Here is a 27,682-nt window from a genome sequence, read left to right on the forward strand (position 1 = left end):
GGAGGTGGGTAGATGGGGGGGGGCAGGCAGGGCCTTGCTGCTGGCAAAGAAACCCCTTTGCCCCCCATGCTGTGCTCCAACTTCTAGCAGGGCAGTAGCTCGTGTCAGACCGCATGTGTCTGCACCTGCTTTTCTGTCAATTCGCTGTGTGGTGCTGGCTTCTCTAGGGAGGTGGGCTGTGCAACTAACAGATCACGGCCTCTCCGCTTTGGGGAACGGGCTGGGCAGAGTTGGGTCCCAGAGGCACAAGGCAGAGGAGGAAAATGCAATATAGGTCAACCCCTCCTCTGCCCCTGAACCTTTCCCAGATTGGGGGTTGAGGGGAGAGCCAGAACAGGCCCCTTAGGACATTAGCCACCATGGCCTTGCCAGACCTCCCCCCACAGCCTCCCAGCACATGAACTGGATCCTCTGCCAGTAGTGGCTGTGTCTCTCCCCATCACAGGATCAAGGCTGAGGCCCCTCCATTGTCCTCCGATGGGCCTAACTCCAGTCTCCTTTCCATAGGCTACATTTCAAGGGGCAGGCCTGGCATACCTTGGGGAGAGAGCCAGTGGGGGACAGGCTTTGAGCCTTTGCTTCCTTAAGCAAATAGCATTTTCCACGCCCGGTTCATATACATGGCTAGTGGAGAGCAAGGAGGACCGGGTGCTCTGCAAATACACAGACAACTCCTATCCCAGGGGAATCAGGACAGAACCTCAGCAAAGGAGAGGGGGACTTCGGTCTGAAAAGCCCAAGAGAGGCCTCCTTCACTCCATGATTGCCCACCTGGCCCAGCACCCCCCCCAGGCCTGCCCTTGCCCAGGGAAGTGGGAAGCCAAGTGCCCATGGGTCACCCCGTGCTTGCTGTCGCTTCCCCCAGGCCTGAAGACCATTGTGGGGGCCCTGATCCAGTCTGTGAAGAAACTGGCCGACGTGATGGTCCTCACGGTCTTCTGCCTCAGTGTCTTCGCCCTCATTGGCCTGCAGCTCTTCATGGGTAACCTGAGGCACAAGTGCGTGCGCAACTTCACGGAGCTCAATGGCACCAACGGCTCTGTGGAGGCCGATGGCCTGGTCTGGGACTCGCTGGACCTCTACCTCAACGATTCAGGTGTGGACTCGCCCCGTGGCACGGGCAAGGCTTAACGAGGCCTCCAGGGCTGGGCCACCTCCCACGCAGGCCTTGCCACAGGGAAGGCCTTCCTCCAGGGCCTCCAAACCCTGCCTGACCCTGTGGAGATGCAGCTGGGCGCTCAGGGGTCCCAGCCCCTACCCTCTGGACTCAGGACGGTAGGGGAGCAGATGTTAGGGCCTGCCCTCGGGAGTTCTCAGGCTAAGTGGGGAGATGACGTTTAAAGGTCGGAAAGGATGGGGTTCGATGGAGAGCCAGATGAGAGCAGCAGCTGTGACATTTGAGGTGGGACTGACTGACCCTCAAGTCTTGGGAGTGGTGAAGAGACCATCCTGCCTGCAGAGAGAGGAGTGTTGTTTGCGAAAGGGTGGGACACGGAGCTGGGGTAGCATATGAGGCTCCAGAATGGAGGCCCCACCTACTTGGCACACAATTTTTCAGCTGACTTCAGGGTTCCTTTTCAGGATGTTAATTCCATACCTGTGCACCCCAGAGCCCCGTGGGACAGGCTCCGTGCTTATAGTCATGTGAGCCCCTCTTGTTCCACTGCCTCGTGGGCGACACTTCCATTCTCCGGCCTGGTGACCAGCACATCTCTTGGCTAGCGCCAGCGGTCTGGACCAAAGGGGGACACTGTTGCGAGCCATATTCCACGAGGACGCTGAGGGCCATTATGAAGTTAGGGCCTCACACACCAGCAGTCCACCTTGGAAAAGAAACAGAAACTCAGCGAGGACATTTGCTTATGGTTCAGCTGTGGCTACACAGCACTGGTTCCAAAATTTCACCTGCACCAGAGTCACCTGGAGGGCTTTGGAAAGCGCAGATGCTGGGCAGCCCCCAGAGTTTCAGTAGATAGGGGGGCGGGGGCCACTCAGGAAGTTACATTTCTATCCAGTTCTCGATGCTCGATGCTGCTAGTTCGGGGACCACACTTGGAGAACTGCTGCCTAAGACTCAGGCAGGTAGCAGTGAGTGATGGGGACTGACGGATGGCCACAAAGAGGAGAGGTCCTGTGTCTCACCTGGTCCAGCCCCAGCCCTGTCTGAAGAGACCACACTATGGCCACGTGGCTGGCAGGCATCACTTCCACCACCTTATGCTCACAGAATTAGGTCCAGACCGAGCTGGGCAGTAGCCTGCTGAGGCCCATGCAGACTCAGCAGCCAGGCTGGAACTCTGCCCAGACCCCTGCCTCCTAGTTCAGAGCCTCTCTTGGCTCTGGTTGGCCCCTTGAGTGGCATGAGGCAAAGTGCAGAAACTCCCTGTGGGGAGTTGCCGAGTCTTCTGAGAGAACTGGGGACACTGGCAGCTGAGCGTCTGAGGAGGAGGAGGGGGAAGGCCAGGGAAGTAGCCAGAGTTGCCTCAGGCCTGGCCGGACAGAGGGCAAGGTCAGGACAGGGGCAGAGGGGCGGTGGGAAGACCACCACCGGTGTCTCTGTCTCTCCAAAGCCCTGGGTGTGAAGCAGGAACCCAGGAGTCTGGGCTGCCATGCCCCTCACCATCGGATGTTTCTCTTCCAGAAAATTACCTGCTCAAGAACGGCACCTCCGATGTGTTACTGTGTGGGAACAGCTCTGACGCTGGGTATGTGACACCCTTGACCATAGGGTCAATGAGGCCTTCCCCTGCCTCCCATCCTGCCAGGTCCCTGGCAGCTTCCCCACCCCTCTCCCACTACAAGGGAGATAGCTGCAAAGGAAATAAAGAAAGGGATGGGGGTACAGTTCTGCAGGGGGGGCGAACAGAGCCCTGAAGATGGGGCAGGACTGGGGGGTAGCTCAACCCTGGCTCCATTCCCTTCCAGAAGCCCTCCAGGGCTGCTCCTTCCCACTCGGCCTTCACTCCCTCCCTGCTGACCTGTCCATCGGGTCAGGAGTGAGTATGGCGTCCCCAGCAGCCTAGACTGCCCTCCAGGGCATCCAGGTCCTGGACCTGCAGCCTGAATGTGGTACCCAGCGTGCCCAGTGGTTATGTGCGCACCAGGGTCTCGGTAGGTGACTGTGCTATAGGTTGTTAGGGGCAGGGGACACACAGGTAACCTGGTGGGGAAGGTGATCTGTGGGGCTGTGGTCCCACATCTCTGAGTGTAAAGATTCAGAGCCCTTCGTGTCACTAAGAGATTGTCTCAGGGTCTGAGAACATTAGCAAGGCTGACCCTCCCACTCTCAAGGGGGGGAGAGAAGTCCCCCTGCCCTTCTCTCTCTCATCCATGGCAAGCACGCATGAAGCCAGGGCAGTGTGCCCTCTCGGGGAGAGAGGCTGCCCCTCCAGCTCAGTGAATGTGAGCCTGCCTCATTGTACCTGGGTGCACAGTCATGCAAATGGGCACATTCTGTAGACATGACCAGACCGCAGCCCATCCACCCCAGAATCATCCCTCAACCCCATGGCCTGGCCTTTGCTCAGGGCTCCATCCTGTTTAGCTCCGCCAAGCCTCACTGCTCCCCTGAGTGTCTGCACTGTGCTCACTCCCCACGGGGTAGGCAGGCGAGGAAGAGACATGAGCCAGGCCCTTAGCACTTCCACTGTGAGGGGAGAGGCAAGCGACTCAGACAGCAGTGGGGATGGTGTGTCTTGTGGGCAGAAGGGGGCTGGATTTAAGCCTAGCAGAATGCAGATGGGTAGAGAAAGGGAGAAGACAGTGTCCCAGGCAGGGGGAGGCACAGGGTGAAAACCATGGAGGCAGCACCGAACGGTGGGGCACTAGGTTCACGAGGCTCAGCCTCAGGATGCAGCGAGGCACATGCTAGACTGCCCAGGAAGACATGCCAAGCCCGGGTCTCAAAGGCAGGGGACCCCTCACAGCGTGAGACGGAGCCTGTGTGTCTGGCTGCAGGGCATGTCCTGAGGGCTACCGGTGCCTAAAGGCGGGCCAGAACCCTGACCACGGCTACACCAGCTTCGATTCCTTCGCCTGGGCCTTCCTCGCTCTTTTCCGCCTAATGACGCAGGACTGCTGGGAGCGCCTCTACCAGCAGGTGCGTGTGCACACGGGCCAGACAGGGGCACCAAGAACAGGCTTGGGACCCCACACCAGGGCTCAGGCTGTATCTGCCAGGAGTGGCCCCAGCAGAGGCCACTGGCGAGAGCTGAGGAGGGTCAGGGGACAGAGCCTTGCATCTGAGGGATGGAGACTCAGCAAACAAAGAGAGCTGCTTTTTGCTGATGACCAAGTACCTGTCCCTTCATATAGGACGCTGTGCTCTGTGAGTGGGACTCTCCTCCACCCTATGTGATGGAATAGTCCCCTCCGTAGGTCCATTTCCCCTGGTGACCGTGACAGTCTGCCTCCCTCTGTGGGTGGGACATCACCCCTGTGTGCAGGTCATTTTCTGTAGGACACTTCCCTCTATAGGTGTGGGACACTCTCTTGCCCCTCCCCAGGCTGTGGCCACTTGGAAAAACCATGAGCATGACCCAGAAGGGGCCCCAGTGAGGATGACCTCTGCCCCCTTGCTCCCCCAGACCCTGAGGTCCGCAGGGAAGATCTACATGATCTTCTTCATGCTTGTCATCTTCCTGGGCTCCTTCTACCTGGTGAACCTGATCCTGGCTGTGGTTGCCATGGCCTACGAGGAGCAAAACCAAGCCACCATCGCAGAGACAGAGGAGAAGGAAAAGCGATTCCAGGAGGCCATGGAGATGCTCAAGAAAGAGCAGGAGGTGGGTGAGCATTGCGGCCAAGGCGCCTCCAGACCAAGCCCTCGCCTGGCTGTGGGTGCCTGTGAGCGTGGTGCCTGCTGGGTAAAGGTGGCTCCTGTGAGCACATGCTGGATAAAAGAGACCCATGTCTCCATGGACATAGTTATCCTGGTCAAGGGATGCCTTCTGGGGGGCGGTGAGGAAGGTCTAAGGTCGGAGGCCTGAGCCAGTTCAGAAAATAACCATAGAGTGAGCCTGTGGGAAGCCAGGCTGTGGACATGGACCTTCTCCTCACTGCCCCATCCCACCGTCCGCAGCACCCGTTTTGGCCAGCCAAACCTTCTAGAAGGTCCTCTGCTCATTAACACCCCCTCCATCTGTCCCCCACACTCCCCTCTCCCAAGAGCTGCCCACATCAGCCACGACTCCTCCCCCCGGACTTTGATCCTCCACTCTGGGTGTGTCTGAGCCCCTGTCTCCGTGATGCCCTTTTTGGGAGTAAGTGTGCAAGCCCAGTTACTGATGGGAAAAGCTGAGACACAGAGGTACCTGGTCGGCCTTAGCCTGAGGCTGCATGAAGTCTCCATGACCAAGACATCCCTTCTTTCGTCTTTTTCCAGGCTCTCACCATCAGGGGTGTGGACGCCATGTCCCGCAGCTCCTTGGACATGTCCCCTTTGGCCCAAGTAGCCACCCAGGAGAATAGGAGCAAGAGGAGAAAACGGACGTCTTCGGGGACGGAGGAGTATGGGGATGACAGGCTCCCCAAGTCTGACTCAGAGGATGGTCCCAGAGCAATGGTAGTCCCCACCGTGACTCTGATCCTTTTAGGGTAGATCTGGTATCAGAAGCCCTTCATGCTAGATCCCTGGTACAGTCACAGCCCCAACTGTCACTTCCTAAGGAGAGCATCCTCGAGCCCCTCCCAGCCCTTCCTGTTACCCGTGGCCATTTTTGGAATGGAGGAGCCCTGGGCAGCGGGATGGGTAGGTCTGGAGGTTATGATATCCCCAATGTCAGCCAAGTCCCAGCATTGGGCTAAGTCCCAGCTAAGTCCCATAGTATAAATTGGTAGGACACCAAGCACGTGCCCATATGAGAGGGGCATGGCTGGGCTTGTCTTCACTGCAGAAGCCTTCCTGCCTCCCCTCCCCCTGCCCAGCCTTAGCCCCACCTTCAGGCCCAGGTGAGCTTCAGTCTCAAAGCCCCAGAGGCACAAGCTTCAGGTGAGCAAGACCCCAGAAGATACAAGATTGCTCTAGCCCTGCACCCCTTCCCTGAACACCCCCTGGCTCAGCCCACCTGACCCCTGCAGTCTGCTAAAGCCCTCAAAACTGAGAAGTTGAGCTGGGGCTGATGCCACAAGAGATGGGCCAGGCGCTCCTGAAGAGCTGTCTTGGGTCATGTTCCCTCTCCCTGTGTCCTCAGAACCGTCTCAGCATCACCCACGGCTTCAGCAGGAGCTCCGTGAAGCCACACTCCAGGCGTGGCAGCCTTTTCACCTTTCGCCGGAGAGATACGGGTTCAGAGACGGATTTTGCCGATGATGAAAACAGCACAGCGGGGGACAGCGAGAGCCACCGCACATCGCTACTGGTGCCCTGGGCCCTGCGCCGGCCTAGTGCCCAGGCACAGCTCAGTCCTGGGACCTCAGCTCCCAGCCATGCCCCCAATGGCAAAAGGAACAGCACCGTAGACTGCAATGGGGTAGTCTCCTTGCTGGGGGCAGGTGACCCTGAGGCCACCTCCCCAGGGAGTCACCTCCTCCGCCCTGTGATGCTGGAGCACCCCCCAGACACGGTGAGCCAGCCCCGTGATGCAGCACCAGGGCAGAGCTGGCCTCCCAACTCATCACCAGGGCCAGGTCCAAAAATACTAACCAAGTGTTTACTGAGCACCTAGTATGTGCTGGGTTCTGGGGGTGCATTATGCTGATAAATAGGAATGATAGTTAAGTATTAAGCAACTGGTAAGGCCCGGGTGGCACAGGACTAGCATTCTGGAGGACCTGTGTGTGCCAGGTGTTAGCCTGGTAGACCAGTTGGGTCCTGGGCAATCCAGAGGCTCCTGGGAGAAGAACTGGAGTGGCAAGAGGACACTAACCAGGTTTTGGGCAACAGTTATTCATCAGGTTTGAAGTATTTCAGTACATTAAAGCTGGTAACTCAATATTAGCCCAATAAGTCGTGTGGGAGCACAGGAGCAGAGAAGAGAGAGAAGGAATCCCAGTCATTAGGAGCATTTAGACAAAGACAGGAAGGAGGCAAAGGTGGGAGCCAGGCTCTCTCTGAAACTCCGAGGGGTGGGTATAGAAGAGTGGACAGCAGCCAGATTCCGGAGACAAACTGGTTTATAATCCTACTTATCATCTGGATGGCCACGGGAAAGTTACTTTGTGTCTCATCTGTTAAATGGATTAAAAATACCCATCTCAGGATTGCTGCAAGAATGAATGGGCCCATAAGGGTAAAGCAGTTAGGATAAGCATGAGTATATTGATGTGATAACATCATAATTACACACTGTCACTACATCATCTGGGGGAAGCGTGTTCCAGGCCTAGGAAACAGCAAGTGCAAAGACTCTGGGGAAGACATGAGCCTAGCCTACTGGAGGAAAGGCCATGAGGCCAGAGTGGCTGGAACGCAGGGAACAAAGGGGAGAGGAGTTCAAGTTACTGTCGAAAGTTAACGAGGAGGGACAGGCCAGGTCATGAAAAACCAGTTAAGAGGTTTAATCTCTCAGTCAGCCGATCCCCTGACAGACTGATGCCTGCCCAGTCAGCCACGGAGTGTTCTTGCTGCCCCCTGCCCCCCGCCCAGTGCCCAGAGCAGCCCACCCAGGCAAAGGGCAAACACATGGCTCGGACCCCAATGCCTGCAGGCTTTCTGAGGAAGCCCCGACAGGACAGGGGAACAGGAAGGTGGAGGTGAGGCCTAGGAGGGATGGCTCACCGCCAAACGGCCTGTTTTGCTCAGATTCTTGCTCCAGCTGTGGGACCGAGCCCAGGTGAATACAGCTCTCTGTGCCTCCATTTCCCCACCTGTAAAGGGGAAATAAAGCTAATATCCACGTCAGCAGGTTGTGGCGAGGACTGAGTTAAAACCTGCCCGATGCTTAGACCAGTACTACTTGCCTTATGTTCCAGTAATTATTACTATTATGTTATTGTAATTATCGAGCAGGAAGGAACAAAGACTCCTGGGGCACATTGCAGAGGGAGCCTGGGGCTCTCCCACTCCTCTGGAGCAGGAAGTCAAGGAGAAGGTCCTGGAGAGCCCAGTGGGAGCAGGCCTCAGCTTCTGCGTGGGTCTGGCGAGGCCCCTGGCCATTGCCTGTAGGGTGGGGTATCTGACTTCCCAGGACACCAAATCCCAGTGGCTGCAGACCCCCCTTCGTGTCCAGCCCTAGAGTCTCAGCCTTGTGGAATCAGGTCAGCAGCCTGGAAGCTAATAGAATTTCCTAATCTCGTTACGGAGAAAATCATCTCATTGTAGTGCCGGTGTTAGGAGGAATCCAAGTTCAAGCACTTCATTACCGGGAATTCTGACTTCACCCGTTCTCACTTCTCTAGGGCCCATTTGTAACCTTAAAGAGATTAGCTTGGCCAAGGGGGTCATTTGCAAAGTTAAAGGAATTAGTAGACCAAGATGGAGACACTGAAAAGTTAAAGAGATTAGCAGACTGCAGGCCCCCGGGAATGCCTTCTTGGCTTTTACTCAGTGAGATGACTCTGCCGAGTTCTAGTCAGAAAACAAAGCACAGTGTTGGGCACAGAGTGGATCTGCATCAATGTGGGAGGGCAGGGAGGAGAGTTACTTCATCTGCTGTCTGCAGAAGGCCAGGTGGGGCTGGGAGTGGCACGCTGATCAGCCACTCAGACTGCCATCCTCCTTGCCCCGATCACCTAGCAAGTTAGGGGCAGAGCTAGAACTCTAGCCCAAGCGTCCCGATTCCCACGTGTTTATCTGTCCAGGGCCAGCTGGCTGCCTTGAGTGCCGAGCAGTGTTTGCGGCTCCAGGGCAATAGCAATGAATGGAACAGACAAGAGCCCTGCCCTCGTGGAGTTTGCATTGTAGTCAGAAAGACAGATGGTTGACTGACCAATATTTCCAGGTAGCAGTAAGGGTCATGTTATAGAAAGTTGGTCGGGGGAGGGTTGGAGATGGGGTCTATTAGAATAATCGAGGAAGGCCTTCCAGCATTAAAGTGGACAGGCAAGTGATTTTAGGGAGCCAGCCATGAAGAAAGATGAGGGAGAGTGGTGGTTTAGGCAGAGGGGACAGCAAGTGCAAAGGCTCCGAAGAGAAATAGGCTTGACGTGCTCAAGGAATGAGAGAGCCCCAACCTGTTTGGCTCAGTCGTTAGAGCGTCAGCCCATGGACTCAAGGGTCCCGGGCTCGATTCCCGCCAAGGGCACATACCTCCGTTGCAAGCTCCATCCCCAGCCCTGGTCCCTGCATGAGCAGAAGGCAACCGATCAATGTGTCTCTCTCACATCTGTGTTTCTATCTCTCTCTCCTACCTTCCACTCTCTCTGAAAAGCAATGGGGGGGGGGGGGGGGAAGAGGGGTGAGAGAGCCGAGCAAGACCAGGTGTGGTGGAACCTGTGGAAAGGATCTGGAATGAGTTTGATGAGTTAGGATTTGGACAATGCAGAGCCTTGTAGGTGATACAAAAGTTTGGATTTACCCTGATTAAGATGGGGAGCAGTGGAATGGGGAGAGCTGTTGATCGGAGGAATATCATGATCTGATTTTTAAGGGGCTCCCTTTCTGCTGTGTAGAGGATAGAGGGAAGAGAAGAGGCCAGTTAGGAGGCTGTTGTGGTGGTTTTAGGAGACATGATGATAGCTTGCACTAGCATGGTGTATCAGTCTGCGGTTGTCATGGTAATGCTGTGTAACAAACTGTCCCCCAAAGTCAGTGGCTAACAATAAGTTTTTATTCTCACCCTTAGTTCTCTGCAGGTTGGCAGTGGTTTAGCTGGTATAGGTTGGGCTTGGCTGGGCATTTCTGCTTCGGACTTCACGTTGGCTTGGCTCCACACTGGGTTAGACTCAGGGCTGCTCCTCTTGTGTTTGTGCTGAGGCCCAGGCCGAAGGAGTGGCAGCTACCTGGGGAAGCCCTTTTCGTGGAGGATTTCTGGAGGACAAGAGCAAGGCAGTTGGCACAGCATGTTTAAGACCCCGGTTCACATCATGCCCACTAACATCCATTGGCCAAAGCAAGTGTATGATCCATAGGGCAGGGAAGTTTACTGACCCAGCGTGGGAGGGGAAAGAATAAATATTTGCTAAATGGTAACTCAAACTATCACTGATAGTAAAGGAGGAGAAGAGAGGTTGGGAGAATTTAAGGCAAGCTGGTGAGTGAAGCTGGCCAGTAGACCTAGGTTACTGTTGTTACACCAGGCACCTCAGCCCTCTCTGGTGCCTGTGCTTGAATACTCCCAGTAACTGGGAGCTCACTACCTCCCTAGGCAACATTTCCAGGCAATCCGCCAATTGCAAAGGTTGATCTGAACTTGAGCCCTGATGAATTTGGCTCCCACCCGGGGCCCTGGCTCTGCCACCCTTGGTAGCCTAGGCCCATTTTCCCTGTGACCTATAGAAACGATAGAACCTCGCTCTTGCATTCTGAACAGCCAGGTGCCTTCAGCAGCCCCCAGCACAGACTCGCATACTGTGGTTAGGCAGGGCTGTGCTGATGTGAAGCCTCTGCGGGTCCCCCTTGGCTCTGTGGGGTGCTGAGTACACCTGGAGAATGCTGCTTCCGCCTCCCTTCGTCAGAACACGTCTCCATTTGCAGGCCTGCTCCCATTACCTACAGAATGGTGCGAGCACGTTGGAAACAGAGCCAGTGGTGCAGAAGAGCATGGAGCAAAAGGGACCGTCCCCCTCTCCTACCCTCCCCCCACAGCCCCATTCCCCAGATATGACACTTTACCAGTTCAGTGTGTATCTTCCGAGTCTTTTTCTTGTTTTTCTGTCAAACCGTTTGTCCTGGAAGTGCTCCCAGGGGGGCACACGTGGAACTGCCTCTTTATTATCTGATCAGAGTCCAGAGTCGGATTGTACCCATAATTGATTTTAAAATCCTTCCTGTTGACTTGTTTTGTTTTTACGGTATCGGGAATGATGCTGCAGTGAACATCGCTGCCTGTGTATTTTGGGGGCACATGTATCATTATTTATGAAGTTAGATTACTAGATGAGGAGTTGCAGAGCCAGTTTAAAATTTCCTTGGTAGACAGAGCCACACTGACTCCGCAGAAGTTCCCACCAGCTGTGTCCAGGCATTGTGCTCTATGCTTCTATTAATGTCACCTGAGAGCATGGTGGATTTTTTTCAGCTTTGTTATGCTTTTGACTCAAGGGAGCATGTGGTCAATGAAGACGCCCAGATCATTTTTGTGTGGACTAACGTGTACCACAGCGTCTGGTCGGTAGAACTTGGTCATGCAGCTCCTGTCCACACTCGAGAATCACCACTGCCGAGAGATGAGAAGAGAGTGAAGGAAATGATGATCGTTGGGGGTTGTTAACTGGGAGGGAGGTGGGAGTAGAGAAGCCCAGCACCGGGTGTCCCATCAGGACCCCCATCCTGTCTCCCTGTGACCTCCCCAGCCTGAGACTGGGCAGCAGTCACAGATCCAGCAGCTGCCCCAGGTCCAGTAGACACTCGTCCCCAAGCTGACGCCTATCTCCTGATTGTGCACAGACCACTCCGTCGGAGGAGCCAGGCAGGCCCCTGATGCTGACCCCCCAAGCTCCTGGCGTGGATGGCTTCGAGGGGCCAGGAGAGCGGCAGCGGGCCCTCAGCGCAGTCAGTGTCCTCACCAGCGCCCTGGAAGGTCAGCACCCCCCAGTGTCACCCAAACGCTCCCCACTTCTGGTCTGGGCACCTTCAACGTTATCCTGACCTGAGCCGGGCATCCCCCGACTGCTTGGCCTGCCTTGGACATCCCTACCGCTGCTCCAGACTTTTCAGTCTGTGTCCTCCGTCCTAGGTGTCCTCTCATTTGTTTCAGCTTGTTCTTTCCTGGGCATTCTCGGGAACCACGTCTGTTTTTTCCAAGCATTCCTGCAAGTGTCCTGGCCCGTCCCAGGTCTTACCAGCCTCGCCTTGTCTTCTCCCGAGCATCTCTATGTCTGCCTGGGGCCATCCTGTCCACATCTGTACCCATCTATTCTAAGTGTCCTTACTATCTGAACTTGCCTGTCTCAATTGCCTCCTTTTCAGTCTGTCGTCCCCTGACTGTCCCTATGTCTATGTGGAACTATTGTCTGAAGAGACCCTACATCTGTCTTAATCTATCCTGTCCCCAATCCATCCCAGCCTCCTGTTCCCGTGGCCCTCTTCTCTCATATTTCCAGGGTAAGGAGTCAGGACGCAGGCCCCCCTTTCCTTCATCTTCCCTGCCCCTTTCACTGTCCCCCTGCCACATATCAGCCCTGTCACCACCACCCCCAGCTAAGTTATGTGTGAATCATTCAACAAAAGCAAACCAGCACATTGGCTGTCCCCCCAGAGCTGGAGGAGTCTCACCGCAAGTGTCCGCCGTGCTGGAACCGCTTCGCCCAGCGCTACCTGATCTGGGAGTGCTGCCCCCTGTGGATGTCCATCAAGCAGAAGGTGAAGTTCATGGTCATGGACCCATTTGCCGACCTCACCATCACCATGTGCATCGTGGTCAACACGCTCTTCATGGCCCTGGAGCACTACAACATGACGACTGAATTTGAGGAGATGCTGCAGGTCGGAAACCTGGTAAGGGCCACTGGAAGCTGACTCTCCAGGGGGCATCCTGTTATGAAAGCCTCTTGGCCAGTTGTCACAGCCTTCACGGGTCGGGGAGGAGGGATCCGGGGCGCAGAGGGTCTTCCGATGGTAGGAGTCACCGCGGAAGGCATCTGGAAGCAGCGAGTTTTAGGGTCTGCTTTTAAGGAACTGAGAGATGCTGTTGGGAGTGAGAGATTGGCAGTGAAGGTAAATGAAGATGCCCAGAGGCTATGAAGCAAAAGGGAGGTGGGGCTGAGCCTAAAATGTGTGGGAACATGAGATCTGGCCGTAGTAGGTGGAGGAAGGGAGTGCATCCAGGATGAGGCAGCTCTCCGATAGCCAGAGCTTCTGTGGGTGAACATGAGCGTTTGCTGGATGGAGGAAGGGATGGATGGATTGTGGGAGGGAGAGAAGATGGGAGGGAGAGAGATGGATGGATGGATGGATGGATGGATGGATGGATGGATGGATGGATGGATGGGTGCAGTGAAGAAATGAAGCAGAGCCAGACCTGAATTCTGACTCAGCTCTTACTAACTACGTGTGACCTCAAGGATATCACTTAGGCTCAGTAATTGGCACAAAACATATTTGTTGAATTTAATAAATGTAAAATTAGTATGACAGTAACAGCCTCATAGGAAGCTCATGAGGACTGAATAAAATAATATGTGTAATGCACTTGGCTCAGAGTTTGATAAACAGTAAGTGCTAAAGATAAATGATAGCTGTGGTTATCATTGTTGTTACTACTTAAAGAGACTGTCCCTGGAAGTCAGAATGTCTGGTTTTAGTTCTGATTTCTTTCTCTCTTGAGATTAAATCAAGTCGGTCCTACCTCTTCACTATAGAGATGGGAAACTGAGGCCTGAGAGGTGACATAGTGGTGACAGATGTAGCTACTGTCTCCTGACTCTGAGCGACAGAATCCTATGGGCTCTGTCCAGATAAACAGCAAGTCAGCCCTTCCCCCAGGGGATCCTCGGGCAAAGCTGGCAAAGACGCCACTGGCTTTCAAAAGATGCTCCTGGGATCCTCACCAAGTTTGGGGAAAGGAAGGGTGTCATTTGATCTAATGTCTCACTTGCTGCAGACTCAACCCTGCCTTGTCCAGCTGCACAGGTGCCCACCCCCAACCAGGCAGGTGGGCCTCCCACACTTTGGGGTATGAAGATTGTCTTCTCTTATTATTTTCCATATCCAGGATCTATTCAAATTTTTTCACAAATGTGAGTCCATTTGCTATAATGCTACTTTTATATGCAAACAGAAGGGAAAGCTGTTTCTATAGGCGACTCATGACACTGTTGTGTCTCCCCTTGCATCGGTCTTCAGGTGGTGGTTACGTAGGGTTTCAGGTGAATGCCTGAATGTTTTAATGGAATGTGACCCGTGGTTAGGACTGAGCAGTAAGTCGAGGTGATAAGGAGCTCTGTTGGCTTCACTGGTTCGTTAAGTAGTGATTGAATTGCAGCTGTGTGAAACTTGTGGTTCAGTTATTACTAATAGGTCATATAGTTGGATTATAGCTATATTTTGTTCTGTTTGGACAGCTTTATTGCTAGTGTGTAAGGTTTTTAGTGTCTTGCAGTTATTTTAGATGGTTTAAATATTCAATGGAAAGAAACTAAACCACAGAAATAAGCATCGGTAAATAATCTTGGTATGGGAAAAACCTTTTGAAGCGTGTCACTAAAGACAGATTCCAGAAAGGAGAAGGTTTATAGAGTTAAGTAACTTTTAGCCCATCATATAATCAAGAGTAAAAGACAAATGAAACTTCTGTTCCTAGCAATACTGTAGACAAGCCTGAAAAGTCCTTGACTACAAGACAATTAAAAATATAGCCAACGTTCTTTGACATGCATAGCGAAGTTCATGAGAAAGTAACAAAAATGCCCCAAAACAAAGAGGGACTTAAAAACCATAGCCATAAACGTGGAATGGTTCTGTAGTTGCTCTGGATAGGGGGAATGGGGGAGTAGGGAATGATTTGAATAGTCTGGGGGTTTAGATTTCAGAGATCATGCAGAGATAAAACTTGTCTTTGGGACAGTGTGAGTAGGGGTTGTAACTAAGTAGCCCCATAGGAATATGACCCTACGTTCAGTAAAATGGTGAACCAGAAAACCCCACACACTGACACTGGGAAGTGATAAAGAAGGAAGCGTGTCAGTCTGAGCCAGCAAATGCAGTACTTAGAGGGAAATTTATAGCCTACACTATACAGGGTAGGGCAAAAGTGGGTTTATAGTTATTTAGAAAATAATACAATAATTAAATAAGAATACATATATTAAGATGTATTATAAAGTTATTGTATTGGTGCAAAGACAGAAAATTGGACCAGTGCTACAGAACTGAGAACTCAGAAATAGGAAATGCGTATTTGGAGACTTGATAAATAACAGAGATGGCATTATAAATCAGTAGGAAAATAAGACCATTTAATAATAAAAATGCAAGGAAGAATGGCTATCTATAGAGAGGAAAATATATTTAGATCCCTATCGAACACATATTCTTAATCTGTTGTAGGGAATTGGATCCAACACCTAAATGTGATAAAGTAAAAATTTTAAGCGTTTAGAAGTGGGTGGAAATATTTAAAATCTTGGGGTTGGGAAGGCTTTCTTCAACAACACAAAGAGTTATGCCATGAAAGAAAAGATTGATAAATTTACTTATATTAAAATTTAAAATACCCTAAAATAAAGGATACAATAAAACAAAGCAAAATCACTACCGTAAACAAGAAATTGATACTGTGAAAAGTATTTAACTAGAAAGACATGAAATCTAGAATCAATATTGAACGCTTACACATCAGTAAAGAAAAGAGGGGCAACCCAACGGCAAAAAGACAGAAAAGCACAGTGGACAGAAGAAATGACAGGCGGATCGCAAAGGGGAAACTCAGATGGTTGTAAACAAATGAAACACAGAGGAATGCAAATTAGAACAACACTGAGATACTATTTCTCACCCCTAAGAGAATCAAAAATAAACTTCTATGTGTTGACAAGGATGTGAAACAGTGAGAACTCACACTTTGTAAGCCTGTGGATTTGGTACAGCCATCACAGGGAGCAGTTGTACACAGTCAGGCAAATCACAGGTGTGCATACTCTCTAACTTAACAATTTCAGATAGATCCATATTCTTTAGAAATTCTCACATGTCTGTAGAAGGAGACACGTACAAGAAGGTCCTTTGCAGTGTTGTTAGGTGTAGGGAAAATTGGAATCAACAAAGATGTCAGGTTATTGGGCAGATTAAAAGTAACAACATACAAAGCCTTCCAGCCCGGTTCTTAGGACACAGGCCCTCAAGAAACAGTGGCTGGTTGTTATTCCAGTGAGGAGAGTTCAGCGAGTGGACAGGGAGGAAGCGGGCACAGCGTGGACAAAGGTCTTGAGCCATAAGTATTTATAGGAATGCATGTATTTGGCACATGGGGAGCAAGGGCACGTCCTGTGGCACACAGACTAGAAGGAGCCTGGGGTTGGGTCCCCTGCCCTCAGGCACTTCCTAAACTGAGTCTCTGCAGAGCCTTCTATGGGCCTGGCTGTTTCTGAGGGACAGGCTGGCAGGTCATGGTTGGTGAGCAACAGAGAGGGCTAGGGGTGTTAGGCCAAAGGTACCCCTAAGGGGCTAGGCCATGGCCAGGCAAGCCCCCACTGGGAGCCTGGCTGCAGTCAGAGCTGGCAGCCCAGAAGGGAGACCCTGCTGGAGCAAGCCTCAGGAGGCAGGGCTCCCCCGATGGCCAGAGGGTCTTACCAGCCCAAACATGGGGAACCCTCGCTTCCCGCTCCCTCCCCTAGGTCTTCACAGGGATCTTCACAGCAGAGATGACCTTCAAGATCATCGCTCTCGACCCCTACTACTACTTCCAGCAGGGCTGGAACATCTTTGACAGCATCATCGTCATCCTCAGCCTCATGGAGCTGGGCCTGTCCCGCATGGGCAACCTGTCAGTGCTGCGCTCCTTTCGCCTGGTACCTGGCTGGGCCCTCTGCAGGGAGGCAGGGTGGGGGCCAGGGCCACTGAGGCACAACTCCCCTTTGAGGTCACCACTCAGTCACCCCAACTCTGAGTCATCATGCCTTCACCCAACAGCTATTGGCTGGGTACCCCTGGGTGCCAAGCCCAGTGCTGGTGATGTGGGGGGGACACAGGTGGGCAGGAAAGAAGGAGATATCCCTCCAGATGAGCAATTGGGGTGGCCATCCTGATGACTGGCAGAGCCCTTTATGATTCCCCATGGCCCCTTTAGTCCTCACAGGATCCCAGGAGTGGGCTGGTATTACTGTATACCCATTGCACAGATGGGCAAGTCAGAGATGGTCTGAGGTGGCCTGGAGGGGTATCTGATGAAGGGTCAGCAAAGGAAAGACATTCCATGTTGGGGGAATCTAGGAAGCTCCTGGAAGGAGCTGAGGACAAAGGGAAGGGCTGAGTGGGGGAGATGAGGCTGGAGCTGTTGACGTGACTCCCAGAGCAGAGCCTGCCGAAGCCACCGTCAGGCTGTGGAAAGAAACAGGAGTGTGTGCTTTTGGAGAAACCAGGGGAATAGATGTCAGTGACTTTCAAGGGTTCCCTGGGGTTTCAGGCAGGACCTGGGGGAGGGAGGTAAGGGTGTCCATGGGCGGTGGGAGCCAGAGCCTATCACAAGGACCCCTCCCTCCCCAGCTGCGGGTCTTCAAGCTGGCCAAATCATGGCCCACGCTGAACACTCTCATCAAGATCATCGGGAACTCTGTGGGCGCGCTGGGCAACCTGACGCTGGTGCTGGCCATCATCGTGTTCATCTTCGCCGTGGTGGGCATGCAGCTCTTCGGCAAGAACTACTCAGAGCAGAGGCACCGCATCAGCGACTCGGGCCTGCTGCCGCGCTGGCACATGATGGACTTCTTCCACGCCTTCCTCATCATCTTCCGCATCCTCTGCGGCGAGTGGATCGAGACCATGTGGGACTGCATGGAGGTGTCCGGGCAGTCGCTGTGCCTGCTTGTCTTCTTGCTTGTCATGGTCATTGGCAATCTTGTGGTAAGTTGGCCAATGGCCTTACACACACACATTCCCTTCCTCGTCCATTCATCCACCAGCTACCCATCCCCCCAGTCATCAATCTGTCAACTCACTTACCCTTCCTTCCATCATCCATCCACTCATTCATTCATCCATCTGTCTACCAAACCACCCATCCACCCATTGATCTCTCATCTCTCCGTCTATTTACCCACCCATCCATCCATCTACTCATTTACCCATCCTTCCATCTGTCTACTCATCCAATCATTCATCTACCCACCAACGTACTCACATAACACTTTTCATCAATTTATTCATTCACTTACCATTTATTCTTATATCTCTCTACTCATCCATGCATCTACCCATCCAGCCAGCAAACACTCATAAATCACCCATCCACTAACTCACCTATCCATCTGTCCATCTCTCCATCAATCTATCTACTCAGTTACAAAACTTTATATCCATTTATTCACTTGCTCACCCAGCCAGCCATCAACCCACATCTACTCATTCACTTACCATCCATTTATTCATCACCTATTCATTATCTGTCCACCAACTACCCGATCCATCACCCCCCCTTATTCATACACAAATATACACACACGTACCTAGTTATCCATTCATTTATCCACTCTTCCATTCACTTGCCCACCCATCCATTCAGCCACTCAGCCATCTTTCTACCCATTCATCTATTTCTCCACTCATTCATCCAGCCCACATCCATCTGCCAACCCACTCATCCATTCATTCATTCACCGGTTCCATCTATCTACTCATTTATCCATCTGCTTATCTACTCACTTATTGACCCATCCATTCATATCACTCTTCATTTATTCATTCATTCATTAATTCACCCACTTATTTCCCTGTTTATTCATTATTTACTCATTTTATAGTCATTAATTTATTTATTCACCTACCCATTATTCTATTAGTCATTCACCGGCAATGATTTATCACATGGTTTTTCAATTCATCTTAACAAACATCTGCTGAGCCCCTGTTGCATGCAAAATATTGTGCCAGATGCTGTTGGACATACAGAGGTGAATGTGGCCCTGACATTACTCATCAGCTTGAGAGAGTGGGGAATTCAAAAAGGCATGAAATAACTCGCAGACTGGTCAGAATGATCAGCTCATGGGCGTTGATCCCCTCCAAATGGAAATCAAGGAAGGCTTCCTGGAGGAGTGTTTAGAGCTGACCTGGTAGACAGGTGATGCTAGAGAGGGAAGGAGTAGGGTGAACAAAGCACAGGTGCAAGCAGATGGTGGTCCAGGTGAGGCAGGGCCTGTGGGGGCCTTGTATGTCTCCCTGGGCAGCTGTGGTGGGCGTTCCTGCTGTCCTGTTATGAAGGATCCAGACCTTTGCTTCTGTGACCACCTATCTGTCAAGGGCAAATGCATCTTGCCTTGTGCCTGTACACTGTGGGGAATCCTGGAGTTGAGAGAGACCAAAATCTAAATGACGAAGAAGGTATCTTTGCAAGAGGCGAGGCTGAGGCAAGTTAGTGGTTCAGGAAGAAGTCAGTGTCTTCTGTGGACGTGGAGCCACCTTCTGGGTATACAGGTGGCCCACACATGCTCAGACATCATACCTGCATGGTCTGGCTCCCGAGGGCACCGGCAGCCCAGGCTCACATCAGCTCGTAGAAGGGTTTTAGTGGGCGCGAGTACTCTGGCTGCAGATTCTAGCGCCCTTCCCCAGACTGGCCTGTTTCCTCCTCCCGCATGCCTTCTCCAGGCCAGGGCAGGCCAGGCAAAGTGGGGTGAGCTTCAGCCTCCCTCAGACCTCACAAGTGGAGCTGCCCAGAGAGGGAGCAGAGCCTCGGTGTTCCTGGAACCCAGCTCTTTGGCCGCACAACCCCCCTCCCATCTCCTTAAACTGGCTGCCCAAGGGGTGGAGCCTCGCTTAGCCCCTGGCCCAGCCCCAGAGCCACCAGGCTCTTCGTGTTCCAAGGAGGGCGCAAGTACACCGAGCTCTTAGCCCAGGGCCAGGCTGAGCTGCCCTCAAACACACAGCCCTGCGATTTCCAAGCGGATCTGTCTGCGGATGAGAAGATTAGAGACTGCTGGGGGAGGGAAGTTCTGGGCCCACGCAGCTCCCCTCCCCTGCCCTGGCTGCCTCAGGAATTGGGCTGCTGCCGGGCGTGGGAGGAAGCAATTGCCATTAAAATGGGAAGTGATGATCAGGCAAGGGCTGGGGAGCAGCAGCATGATTGACAGGGAAAGCACTGGAAGAAGACAAACTTCTGAAGCTGGCGACAAGGGAGGCCCTCATGTCCTGTGTGGGTGGACAAGGCTATCCAGGTGCTCCCTGCCCTGCCCCCAGCCTGGGCACCAGACACCTGGAGGTCAGGGGAGGACCCAAGGTGGGCAACCAGGAACAGAGGAGGCCGGCCAGAGGTCTGCGTTAGACAGTGGCTCTGAATCACATCACATGCCCCGCCCCCAGTGATGACACAGAAAAGGCTGCCAGGTGTCAAAAATAAACATTTCTACATTGAGACAGAATCCGGAAGTCCTGCTTCTTTTATTATTTTTTTAATTTTTTTATTTTTATTGATTTTTAGAGACAGAGAAGGGGAGAGAGAGAGAAACATCAACATGAGAGCGTAACATCAATTGGCTGCCTCCTGCATGCCCCCAACCGGGGATCGAGCCCGCATCCCAGGCATGTGCCCAGGACACCTAACCAACTGAGCCACACGGGCCAGGGCCCGAGGCCCTCCTTCTTAACCTTTCCATACTGTCCATACTTGTCCTGCCATTGTTCCCTTCTCTGCTCAGTGCCCCCTGTGCCTCACCTGGAAAGCGTACTCAGACCTGGGGACACAGGTGGAGGGTGCCCCACAGCAGGAGCCCCAGGTTTTTAAGTGGGAAGCCGGCTTCAGTGGGAAAGTCAGAGGCACGTCACTATCCCTCTTTTACCAGTGGACACAGAGGCCCCTTCTCGGGAAAGCCCCAGTCGCTCAGTGGGATCCTGTCTTGTTCCCAGCGACCCCACATTGGACCCCGGTTCCCAGGAGCAGCCCTGTGCTCACCCTGACCCCACTGCCCCCATCACTCCCAAGGCAGCAAGGCCCCGTCTGTGGGCTTTGACACTGCATGGACCCATGCTTCTCCCACTGAACCTGGGCCAAGACACAAGAGACCCAGGTTGTACAACCTCAACTCCCACTGTATCCAAGACCTTGGGAGAAAGGGTTAGAATTTGTGTTTCCTCTCATAGCCAAACTCTACATTCATGAGAGTAGGGGTTAGGATCAGGGGCAGGGCCCAGGTTTCAACTGAGAGCTGTTGCCTTTGGCAGTCCTTGAGGTCCCAGGGCCTCGGTTTCCCCGTCCTGGGCCGGAGGCTGAGCCCCCGTGCCCGGTGCCTGCCTTGGTGAGCCCGATGCATGGTCTCCGCAGGTCCTGAACCTCTTCCTGGCCTTGCTGCTCAGCTCCTTCAGCGCGGACAACCTCACGGCCCCCGACGAAGACGGCGAGATGAACAACCTGCAGCTGGCCCTGGCCCGGATCCAGCGGGGCCTGCGCTTCCTCAAGCGGACCACCTGGGACTTCTGCTGCGGGCTCCTGCAGCAGCCTCAGAAGCCCGCCGCCCTGGCCCCCGGGGGCCCACTGCCCGGCTGCGTCGCCGCCTCCAGCCCCCCACCTCCCACGGAGACGGAGAAGGCCCCCCCGGCCCGCAAGGAGACGCGGTTCGAGGAAGGCCAGCGGCCAGGCCAGGGCTCCGCTGGGGACCCGGAGCCCGTGTGCGTGCCCATTGCCGTGGCTGAGTCAGACACCGATGACCAGGAGGGCGAGGAGAACAGCCTGAGCACAGAGGAAGAGTCCAGCAAGCAGGTGGGCCCCACCGGCTGCCTCTCCCCCACTCACATGCAGCACCTACTTGTTAGGGCCCAGGGCTCTGCTGCCTGGGGTGCCCTGCCTCTCTCAGAGCAACTGCCCCTGCCAGACTGCCACAGCAGGGCTGGGCGGAGGCAGAAGGCAGGGTCCCCCAACAGCTTGCCCTGTAGAGGGTCCCTGAGACTAGCTCTCAACCCTCTCCCCAACCCAGCCCAGCAGGGGATCTTGGAAGGGGCCGCTGTCCACAATTTATCCCCTGGCTGGTCATGGGCAGCTATTTTACAGGAAGGGAAACTGAGGTACAGCAAGAGAGAGAGACTTGCTGCGAATTCCTCATGCTTCTGCGACAGAGCCGGGACCCATGGCCCCCGACCCCACTCTGACCATTGTCCCCCTCCAGGACTGGGTAGGCGAGTGTCTTGTCAAAGTAACAGTGCAGCCTCTGACCTCCCACTGCCCCTTCCCCTCCTCCCAGGCCCAGGGCTAATTCTGAGATTTAAAAATAAGCATCCCGAAGATGGCAGGTGTCAGAGACGGCACTATCTTATCTCCCAACCTGTTATTTTTAACACTTAGGACCAGAGTCTGGACACTGCCCCCCTACTGCTCCATCAGTTTCATCGTGGCCCAAGCCAGGCTCAAATGGCTTTTTCTTGGGTGTTCAGGCCCAACCATGAGGACGGGCTCTCTCTGTTTAGTGGCCCATCTTGGGCGCTTCCTCTGGGCCTGTGCCGGGTGGGTCTGGCCGGGAAGAGCATCTGCTCCCCCTGCGTGGAATTTGATCTGAGGCTTCAGACTTGGTTCCTCAGCCTCCTGCCTCTCTGTGGTCCCAGAGGCCAGCTTCAGCCCTTTCAGTCAGGCGGTGGGACAGTAACAGTGTCAGGGGGAGGGGGTATTGGTGTTGCCAGGACCACAGCTTCCAGTTATCTCCAGGATGTGCTCAGCACAGGAGAGGAATTCGCCTGACTGCCCCTCCTTGCCCCTCTCCATTGCTTCTCTTGAGCCCGTGGGCTTTGGCTCCCTGGGGCCTGTGTGTGTGTGTGTGTGTGTGTGTGTGTGTGTGTGTGTGTGTACAAGCAAGCTGGAAGTGCCATAGGAACTTGCAGGAAAAATCATGTCCTTCCAAAGTGGGGTTGCCACATGTGGGAGCTGGCATAGCAGCCTAGCTGCACCCTTCCAGGAAATGGGAAGAGGGGCACACTGATGCCAGGCAGGCCAGGGGCTTTGTCTGGCTGTCGGCCCTTTACCTGGACCTACCAGGAGCCCCCCAGCCCCCCACTCAGGGCTTCTGAGGGAGGGTCTTCAGTGAGATGAGTCCCCACGAGGAGGGCAGGAGGCATGGGTGGGGCCTGGAGCTCATGGACTGGAGGTCTCTTCAGCAGGAACCCCAACCTGTGTCCGGCGGCCCAGAGGCCCTCCCGGAGCCCAGCGCCTGGAGCCAGGTGTCAGAGACCGCCTCCTCCGAGGCCGAGGCTAGTGTGGCTCAGGCAGACTGGCAACAGCAGCGGCAAGTGGAGCCCCAGGCCCCAGGGTGCAGTGAGGTAACGCACACCTTTGTCCCTGAAGCCGGTGGGGCACTGCCTCTTGGGCTGGAGCTAGGCTGAGAGGTCCCAGCACGTGCCTGCGCTGGCTGATGGGACGGATCCACAGCAGCTGTCACAGGCAACGTAGGAGACCTGTCTGCAGAAGGGACCACGGGCAGCCCTGTTCTGATGGGAGAGATGGGATGGCGTGGGGCCCAAAGCCATAGGGAAATCCTAGAAGCTGCCATCCCAGGACTGTGGTGCAGGACTAACCCCAAACCTCCACATGTTCGCCCATCCTCACTCAGCCCCTGTGCTTTGGTCCCATTTGGCACATGTTTGTCCTGTGAAGGGCCCCATCTCGGGACTTCTGGAGCTTGGAAAACAGCTCTTGGCTTCTTGATACATTGGCCACCAGCTGCTTCTCACCGGGACTAAAGCAGAGGCCACAAATGAGAGGCCCACTGTAGGGTTTTGCTCTGACCACAAAAAGGGTTTAAATTTGAATTGGCCATCAACATTTAAAACTGGAGAGCTTTTATGTAAAAAATTTGCATTTCTGGCTTCTCTTGAAAAAAAATTGGAAGAACTGCCCTGCTGGAGACAAGTGGTCACTGTGTCCTGGCGGGAGCTCTGGTTCACTTCAGAGCCCACCTGCCTGCCCCCATTTCATTACCTGCCTGGCCCCTATAAGCATCTGTGTTTGCCATCCCCGAGCTAACAGAATGTGGCCCTGCCAACTACATCCCCACCCCCACTCCCACTCACGCCAAACACCGTGGAAGGCAAACGTCGCATTCAGAGACGGTGCTTGGGGCCATTGTCTTGCCTAACCAGGAGCTGAGACTTGCTCCAAAGGAACATTTCTCCTTTGCCTTGTCTGTTCCATGGGATGGGCCTGTGGGAAGCTTTGTGATCATGGCCAGTTTCGGAGCGTGAGGGCCTGGTGGAGCCATCATCCTGACCACAGGTCCCATCTCCTGTGGGGGATCTGACACATGAAGGCATGTGGGAACAGGAAGACACGGGAGGGGCAGAAAGTTGTAGAGAAGGGCCTTCCTACTGGAATGTTGACCTTTGAATGATTTTTGGACTCCTTCCTCTCTTCACATCAGTCCATGTTGGACCCGGTGAAAGGGAGAGTGAGGTAGGCAGGGGTCCTCCGGGAGAAGGGCCCTGTCATCTCACTGCAGTGGGTCTTGAGAACGTGTCCTCGTGACAAGCCCGCATCCTTTGGGCAGCTCCCGTGTCTGAAAGAAAAGAGAGCGAAGACCTCCGGCTGTGCCTTTCCTAGCTCCCTGCCACACAACAAGGCTGGGAGGAAAAGAGATGACCCTCCAGGCCACGGGGACCACAAAGGCAGAGCCTCACCCTGGGGCCATGGCTCCACCCTGCACCCAGCAGCACCCTCTCCATTCCCACAGGAACTCAGTACTTCCCCATGGGAAGCCTAAACATTAAAGCTAGACATCTGTTAGAGAGGACTTCGAGACCCCAGCGGAGTTAGTCATGGAAGGAAGAGAAAGGAACAAGTTGGGGAGAAGAGGCACCAGGATCTCAGACACCAGCATGGCTGTGAGCGGAGCCTGAGCCTGAGCCACAAGGCGGCCACCTGCGCTGGGGGCCCGGGGATTTAGACATGATCTGACTCCAGTTAAGGCTCCCCTGCCTTCCCAGGCCTGTCCTGCCACGCTTGTCCTTAGAGTGGCCTCTTAGAGGCAGAGCCTGCCACGGGCTTCCTGTGCAAAGGACTTACTGAGGGAGTGCTCTCCGGAGAGACCCACAGGGAAGAAAGAAGCAGGGTGAGGCAGAGGTAACAGCTCCCAAAGGCATTGTCACTGGATTCTAGCCTCAGCTTGGCTCCCTCCGTATCAGTCGCTGGGTGTCAGCCACCCTGGCTTTCGTCATAACCCCAAGTAATTTCTAGAAATGTCAGCACCCTACCTAAAGACAGTTTTCTGGAGATGCAGCCAGTGTTCACAGCAGCTGGGATGGGTGCACTGGCCTAATAGAGGGGATCTGGGCAGAGCACCCGCAGTGGCCGCTACAGCCCCCAATACACCAGTGCTCACATGCAACACACACATTCAGAAAATACACCATGTGCACACACCTCTCTATAATCAGGTTAAGCGAGGTTAGGCGGCCAGGCAGGGAATGTTCCAGCACCTTCTGGCTCTTCCTCTAGGCTCTGCACCTCACACCAGCACCCACATGAACTGGGCGAGAAGCATGGGTGGGTTGCTGGCCTGTTCCCTGCATGTCTGACCTTGCACCTATGTGTGCCCATGATGCTGGTTCTGACTCTATCCTGGTGTGGCATGTCTGCTTCCCCTGCGTGTGCCAAGCTACCACTCTGTCCATGTCCCAGTGTGTGCCTGTGTTACCACCCTATGCCTGTTTCGTTTCCAGTGGAATGAATGTCTTATCCCCAGTATTTTTCCAGATGCCTTCACATCCCCACACCTCTGCCCTAGACCCCAGCAGACCACAGACCCTCTGGGGCAGGTTCCCACTCATCCTGGGCTCAGGTTCCCCAGGAGTGCAATAGAAGATAGTCTGGGCACCTCCCGTCTGGGAGCCCCAGGCTCCCCCAAACTCTGGGCTGGAGGCTGCTACATAGCCCACACTCATGTCCTTGCCCACCGGGCCCCACGCTCTTGCCCACAGACCCATGAGGACAGTTACTCCGAGGGGAGCACAGCAGACATGACCAACACGGCTGACCTCCTGGAGCAGATCCCCGACCTCGGCGAGGACGTCAAGGACCCAGAGGACTGCTTCACCGAAGGTCCTCACCTGGGTGTCCCTTTATCCCAGCTTCAGCCTTGCCTGGAGGGGCAGGAGGACCAGCAGCTCCTTGGGGCATGGGGCCACATTACACCCCACCCTGCCCAGTGCCTCCCCTCCCTCCCCTGTTCATCATGACCTGAGGCATGGCGAGTCTGCCAGCGGTCTACTGGGCTCAGCAGCTGTGGGGCATCTGTGCCAGGGACTGGAGACACTGCGTTTGTGGAGTGATAGCATGACTGTGCCCCCACGGCAGCAAAAACGGGGTCTAATTCACGTGTCCCCTCAGGCCGTGGCATGGGGCCTGGCATGTGTAGTTTTTATGGTGAATTGGTGGTGTATTTGGGGGGCAGCTGAGGATAAAATGAGGGATTGCCCTCCACGTGGCACATCATTTGAAGCTGCCAATGAAGGGTCCACCCTTCCCAGGGCTCAGAAACTGCAAACATAGAGAAGGCCCAGGGAATTCTGGAACATTCCAGCAGGAGGAGGGTTTCCCAGATGAGCAGAGGACAAGGTGGAGCCCATCCAACCCGTCTTCCCCTGCTCACCCCTGCCAGGCCCTTCCCCCACTCCCAGGGTGCCTGGTCCATCTGGCATTTCCACAGAGTACCTGCTGAGTTGGGTGCCTGGGGACAGCACCCACAGTCCTCCTGGTCCCCCACAGCCCCGCCCACCATGTTGCCCACTCATCACCCATCACTGTAACCTCTCTCGGTCATTCCTTCTGCCATCATACATGGGCATTCGAAGGCCCTGGGCTGGGCCTGACCCCTCTCCCTTCCCCACAGGCTGTGTCCGGCGCTGTCCCTGCTGCACTGTGGACACCACACAGGCCCCAGGGAAGGTCTGGTGGCGGCTGCGCAAGACCTGCTACCGCATTGTGGAGCACAGCTGGTTCGAGACGTTCATCATCTTCATGATCCTGCTCAGCAGTGGAGCTCTGGTACCCTCCCGGGGATGCTGGGGTGGGCAGGGAAGGGAGGGCGGGGAAAGGAAGTCTCCACCTGAAAGCCAAGTCAGAAACTGGGACATAACCTGTGCTGAAAATGCGCTCTCCCAGGGCCCCAGCTCAGGAATTAACTCACAAACTCAATGCCCATAGCTCAGATAGAGGTCAGAGCAGGTAGGGCTCACAAGGGGTCATCTTTCCAGGCCCTCTTATTTCACAAGAGGGCAGTTATTTGCCCCAGATCACAGTGCATAGCTGCTATAGGTCACAGGTCACCAGCCTCCCACACCAGAGCTCTGGTGACTCCCCACTGTGCACAGCTTTAGGCGCTCCATCAGGCTGACCCAATGCAACCCATGATCCTGGCTGAGACTACAGTGGTGGCTCCACTTACTCCAGGTTTTCCAGAGCTAGAGACCAAGCTGCATAGTTCACACATGATTACATTTCATCCCACAACAACCTTTTGTGGAAACATTAAGTAACTTGCCCAAGGCCCTACCACCCAAAGTAACAGATGTGGCATTTGAACCCAGACAGTCAGATTCCAGAGTCCTCTGTCTTGACCTTCCATTTGTTCAATAGTCTTTTCCAAGCTCTCCTTGTATCTGCTTCTGTGAGCCATGGGGGAGCAACAAGAGGAGGAGACCCTGGCTCTGGCATCAGGGGTTCTCCATCTAGTTGGGGAAACCAGACTCAGCAAATTTGAGAGAATCAAAGATCAGCTCAAGAAAGTTGAGCAAAAATGGAGATGACTCAGGGTGATGGGAGGTCAAGGGGAACTGGCGCAATCAGGAAGGCTTCCTGAAGGAAACAGATGGAACTGGACTGTGGAGGACAGGGAGGTTTGTTGAGCCCAAGAGAAGCAGTGAGACCTTCCAGGGATGCCCCTATCTGGCTCCCAAGCACCCAACTCTGATCTCTCAGATCTCTTATTGGAAGAAATGGAACAGCCCCAGAGAGGGTTCTGG

At 54.2% G+C, this 27,682-nt stretch overlaps 1 protein-coding gene across 9 annotated transcripts in view; it reads left to right on the forward strand.

Moving 5' to 3' along the window:
• Positions 1-27,682, forward strand: part of SCN5A (sodium voltage-gated channel alpha subunit 5) — a 62,208-nt gene that overhangs the window by 20,803 nt on the left and 13,723 nt on the right. For 4 of the 9 annotated variants that reach the window (XM_087824600.1, XM_087824605.1, XM_087824603.1 and 1 more), the window contains exons 6-19: positions 866-1,096; positions 2,642-2,705; positions 3,958-4,099; positions 4,587-4,784; positions 5,384-5,563; positions 6,192-6,563; positions 11,486-11,618; positions 12,297-12,535; positions 16,372-16,545; positions 17,240-17,596; positions 21,009-21,443; positions 22,826-22,987; positions 25,640-25,760; positions 26,551-26,705. In XM_087824600.1, the coding sequence (XP_087680726.1) occupies positions 866-1,096; positions 2,642-2,705; positions 3,958-4,099; positions 4,587-4,784; positions 5,384-5,563; positions 6,192-6,563; positions 11,486-11,618; positions 12,297-12,535; positions 16,372-16,545; positions 17,240-17,596; positions 21,009-21,443; positions 22,826-22,987; positions 25,640-25,760; positions 26,551-26,705 (2,963 nt within the window). The remainder of the gene's footprint in view (positions 1-865; positions 1,097-2,641; positions 2,706-3,957; positions 4,100-4,586; positions 4,785-5,383; positions 5,564-6,191; positions 6,564-11,485; positions 11,619-12,296; positions 12,536-16,371; positions 16,546-17,239; positions 17,597-21,008; positions 21,444-22,825; positions 22,988-25,639; positions 25,761-26,550; positions 26,706-27,682) is intronic. The other 5 variants (XM_087824601.1, XM_087824608.1, XM_087824607.1 and 2 more) reach the window with 2 other exon arrangements.

The sequence above is a fragment of the Miniopterus natalensis genome, chromosome 15, assembly GCF_054644295.1.
Source record: "Miniopterus natalensis isolate mMinNat1 chromosome 15, mMinNat1.hap1, whole genome shotgun sequence".
NCBI classification, from domain to species: Eukaryota; Metazoa; Chordata; class Mammalia; order Chiroptera; family Miniopteridae; genus Miniopterus; species Miniopterus natalensis.